This window comes from Gouania willdenowi, unplaced genomic scaffold, assembly GCF_900634775.1.
Source record: "Gouania willdenowi unplaced genomic scaffold, fGouWil2.1 scaffold_63_arrow_ctg1, whole genome shotgun sequence".
In the NCBI taxonomy this organism is placed as follows: domain Eukaryota; kingdom Metazoa; phylum Chordata; class Actinopteri; order Blenniiformes; family Gobiesocidae; genus Gouania; species Gouania willdenowi.
The window spans coordinates 222686-227492 of record NW_021145228.1 but is presented as its reverse complement, the minus strand read 5'-3'; the positions used below and the strand labels follow the sequence as shown (position 1 = coordinate 227492).

Here is a 4807-nt window from a genome sequence, read left to right as displayed (position 1 = left end):
TCTCCAGTGTGTAGGTGAGTCTTAGACAATGTGTGATCTTCAGATTTATGAAGGATTGAAGACAAATAAAGCCTCAGTCCAACAGACTTGTTCTCCAGTTCAGTGGAAACATGCTGAGATGTTCCACACGTGAGCTGAGCTCCAAAGGCTGCTCCACACTCACTGCACTGTGGCTCTGCAGGACATCACCCATTGTTACTGATGTTCACATGATGTTAGCAGAGCTTCCTGTGCTTTCCTCCAGCTGCTCCTCAGCATGTCTGAGTGTCTGTGTCTTCTCCACAGCAGCTTGGAGGGTGTGGATGGTTCCTCTGGAGCTGAGCTTGACTCCATCTTTACGGTGTGTATGTCTACAAAGACACTAAACCTGTGTCAGCCTGTGATCAAACCACTGTACACACACACACACACACACACACACGCACACACGGAGCAGGACTTCACTCATCACCTTTAATGTGTTTGTGCTCCAGCTGCTGGAGGACAACATCATCAGCTTTGTTAAGGCTGAACTCAAACACATGCAGAAGATTGTGGATGGAGATGATCCAGAGTGCTCAGAGAGTCAGATGGAGGGTGAAGATGAGGAGCAGAGGAGGAGCAGGGAGGCCTTTCTGAACATCACACTGTATTTTCTGAAGAGGATGAAGCAGGAGGAGCTGGCTGAGCGTCTGCAGAGCAGTAAGAGCATGTGAACATCTTCACTGTGAGGAACATCACATGAAGGACACAAAGCTGGCTTTTCTTTCTCAAAGCATGATTCAATCAGTCACATTTAATCTGAGGAACCATCCAGACTGAGAACATCACACACTTTGATCTCCAATGTTCAAACCTGCTCTGACTTCTCCACTCTAACATTACGTTTTTCTTCATTCAGGAACAAAGGCTCATCGATACCAACGTGAGCTAAAGTCCAAGCTGAAGAAGAAGTTCCAGTGTGTGTCTGAGGGCGTGGCTAAAGCAGGAAGTCCAACCCTCCTGAAGGATATCTTCACAGAGCTCTACATCACAAAGGGAGGGAGTGGAGAGGTCAACCAGGAACACGAGGTCATGCAGATAGAAACAGCATCCAGGAGATCAGACACAGCAGAAAGAGCCATCACACTAGAAGAGCTCTTTAAAGCCCCTCCGAGAAGACCTCGACCAATCAGGACAGTGATGACAAAGGGCGTGGCTGGCATTGGGAAAACACTCTTAACACACAAGTTCACTGTGGACTGGGCTGAAGATAAAGCCCAGCAGGAGGTCCACTTCACATTCCCACTGACCTTCAGGGAGCTGAACATGCTGAGGGGGAGGAGCTTCAGCCTGGTGGGACTTGTTGATCACTTCTTCTCTGGAAGCAAAGAAGCAGGAATCTGCAGCTTCCAGGACTTCCTGGTTTTGTTCATCTTGGATGGTCTGGATGAGTGTCGGCTCCCTCTGGACTTCCTCAGCACTCAGACCCTGACTGATGTCTCTGAGTCCACCTCAGTGGAGGTTCTGCTGATAAACCTCATCAGAGGAGAACTGCTTCCATCAGCCCGACTCTGGATAACCACACGGCCTGCAGCAGCCAATCAGATCCCTCCCGAGTGTGTGGACATGGTGACAGAAGTCAGAGGGTTTACGGACCATCAGAAGGACGAGTACTTCAGGAGGAGGTCCACAGATGAGGAGCAGGTCAGCAGGATCATGTCCCACATCAGGACGTGTCGTAGCCTCCACATCATGTGCCACATCCCACTCTTCTGCTGGATCACTGCTACAGTTCTGGAAGACATGTTGAAGAGCAGAGAGGAGGAAGAGCTTCCCAGGACTCTGACTCAGATCTACAGCCACTACGTGGTCCTTCAGAACAAAGTCAAGATGGTAAAGTTTGATGGAGGAGGTTCCACAGATCAACACTGGAGTCCACAGAGCAGGGAGATGATGGAGTCTCTGGGAAAACTGGCTTTTGAGCAGCTGCAGAAAGGAAACCTGATTTTCTATGAGAGTGACCTGACAGAGTGTGGCATGGACCTCAAAGCAGCCTCAGTGTGCTCAGGAGTGTTCACACAGGTCTTCAGAGAAGAGAGCAGCCTGTACCAGGACAAGGTGTTCACCTTCATCCACCTGAGCCTTCAGGAGTTTCTGGCTGCTCTTCACGTCCATCAGACCTTCATCAGCTCTAAAGTCAACCTGCTAAAACATCAACCACTGAACCTTCCCCATAGTGGAGGTCAGCCTGACTTTAACCTTCTCCATCAGAGTGCTGTGAACGAGGCCTTGCGGAGTCCAAATGGACACTTGGACTTGTTCCTCCGCTTCCTGCTGGGTCTTTCACTGCCGACCAATCAGAGGCTCCTACAAGGCCTGCTGACACAGACAGGAAGTGACTCACAGACCAATCAGAGAACAGTTAAATACATCAAGAAGAAGCTGAGTAAGAGTTTGTCCACAGAGAGAAGCATCAACTTGTTCCACTGTCTGAATGAAGTGAATGCTCACTCTCTGCTGGAGCAGATCCAACGGTACATGAATTCAGGACGTCTCTCCACAGAGAAACTGTCTCCTGCTCAGTGGTCAGCTCTGGTCTTCATCTTACTGTCATCACAAGAACATCTGGATGTCTTTGACCTGAAGAGTTTCTCTCCTTCAGAGGAAGCTTTTCTGAAGCTGCTCCCAGTGATTAAAGCCTCCAAGAAAGTTAAGTATGTGACTTTAGAAGAACATGTCTTTAATTCTGTCACAGACAAACATCTGTAAGGTTTTTCTGATTCTTCATCAGGTTGAGTTCCTGTGGTCTCTCAGAGAGAAGCTGTGCAGCTCTGTCCTCAGTCCTCAGCTCTCAGTCCTCCAGTGTGAAACATCTGGACCTGAGTAACAATGATCTGCAGGATTCAGGAGTGAAGCTGCTGTGTGAAGGACTGAAGAGTCCTCACTGTAAACTGGACTATCTCAGGTCAGTGAGATCACATGTTCCATCAACATTGTCCTGTTCCTCATCTCCTCACTTGTTTCCTGAGTTGTGGATGTTTTTCTGAATCCAGTCTGTCAGGTTGTGTCATCACAGAGGTGGGCGGAGCTTCTCTGGCAGCAGCTTTGAGCTCCAACTCCTCCAGTGTGAGAGAGCTGGACCTGAGCTACAACCATCCAGGAGACTCAGCAGTGAAGCTGCTCTCTCAGAGACTGAACACTCTGAGGTGAGACACATCACAGCAGCTCATCACATGTTCACATCAATCCCCATCACATGTGTGACAGAGAGCTGTATCAGAGGAATGTGATGAAGGTGTGAGAGGTGGGACACTAAAGGATGAGGACTGGGACAGGTTAGAGGGATGAAGGACAGAGATAAGAAGGTAGTGAGGAGTGAGGAGAGGCTGATGGAGAACTATGAGGAGCTGATGAAGGAATGAGAGAGAAAATCAGAGGAGGTGGAACTAATCAGTGAGGATTGTGTTCATAAATATAAATATATCTTATGAAATTATATTTTAATTATTGCTCTGACACAAGTTATCAAGTCAAAAACTTAGGGATGAACCGAAATGTAAATTACTGGCTGAAGCCTGAAATAAATTATTGCATTTCTAGCTCTGAATGTTACTAACCACTAAAATTAAAACTATGCAATTGTATAAATCAAAACTAATGTTTCAAATAATCAATCAATTAAAGGTAGGGTAGGGGATTTTTTTTCCAGATACACTTTTTAAGTTTTTGGTTGAAATTTTTTTAATGTTCTGACAGAAACTAATCTTATGAGCTCTGAAAAAGGAACAAAGAAAATCCATCATGTGTAGCAGCTGTAAACCTGTTAAAACTTTGACCAATGAAAAAAGATTGTTCGGTTTTTTATGAACCAATCATGTCTCTCTCTGTCCCTGCTCGTTCTCCACCCCTCACGTCCACGAGCCCACACTCATAGCGCGTCATTGGTGACGGACTTAAAACAGAGTTTTTAGTCACGTTTTTTAACATACAGTATATAATGATAAAGTTTAGTGTTATACTTACTGCTGAATGAGACGACGTAGTTTCTACACAATACAAACAATGAGCTTAGATTAGAGCTGGGCGATATATCGAATATACTCGATATATCGCAGCTTGTAGTCTGTGCGGTGTTGAAAATGACCATACCGTTAAACTCGCTGACTTAAATTTAGTGTTGTTTTGAAATGTCATCTTAATGACAACATGCACAAAAGGGCACTATTTGTTTTAAAATATTGTAGTGGCATTATGTACAAAAAGTGCACTTTCATTTTGTGTTTTGAAATGCCATGTGAGTTGCATCCTGCACTAATGTCTTGTTTTGAAATGTCTCTGTGACAATTTTGCACAGAACGTGCACTTTCTGTTGACAATTTTATGTTTGAGCCACTCACTGTTTAATAAATACAGTTATGTCAACTTTGACTTAGTTGTGATATCCCCTTTTTTGCATGAAAGTTTAAAATTGGCATATATTAATGCAGTATGATCAAGAATGTTTTAATGTAGACATATAGAATCATCATACTGGTGTGATTTTGTGCATCAAAGTGTTAATTCAAGGGTAATGCAAAATATCGAGATATATATCGAGTATCGTGACATGGCCTAAAAATATCGCGGTATTTATAAAAGGCCATATCGCCCAGCTCTAGCTTAGATCCACTTCTGCAGCAGCAGTGCTAATGCATGTGAGTTAGACGGAGCACAGAGGGGAGGGGGGTAAGCTACATTCAAAATCATGCTGGCTTTCAAAAATCACCTAACCTACCTTTAAAATATGAAAATATTTATTTAGCACTGACATTCCAACAATGCGTAATATAAAATAAAATACTAAAAT

At 44.6% G+C, this 4807-nt stretch overlaps 1 protein-coding gene across 1 annotated transcript; it reads left to right on the top strand.

Moving 5' to 3' along the window:
• Positions 1-482: 482 nt before the first annotated feature.
• On the top strand, positions 483-3724 carry LOC114460772 (protein NLRC3-like; the record flags this gene model as incomplete). Its single annotated transcript, XM_028442658.1, has 3 exons — positions 483-681; positions 881-2657; positions 3718-3724. Coding segments are annotated over 3 exons (1983 nt in total), but the record flags the coding sequence as incomplete, so codon positions are not given.
• Between the last annotated feature and the right edge of the window lie 1083 nt (positions 3725-4807).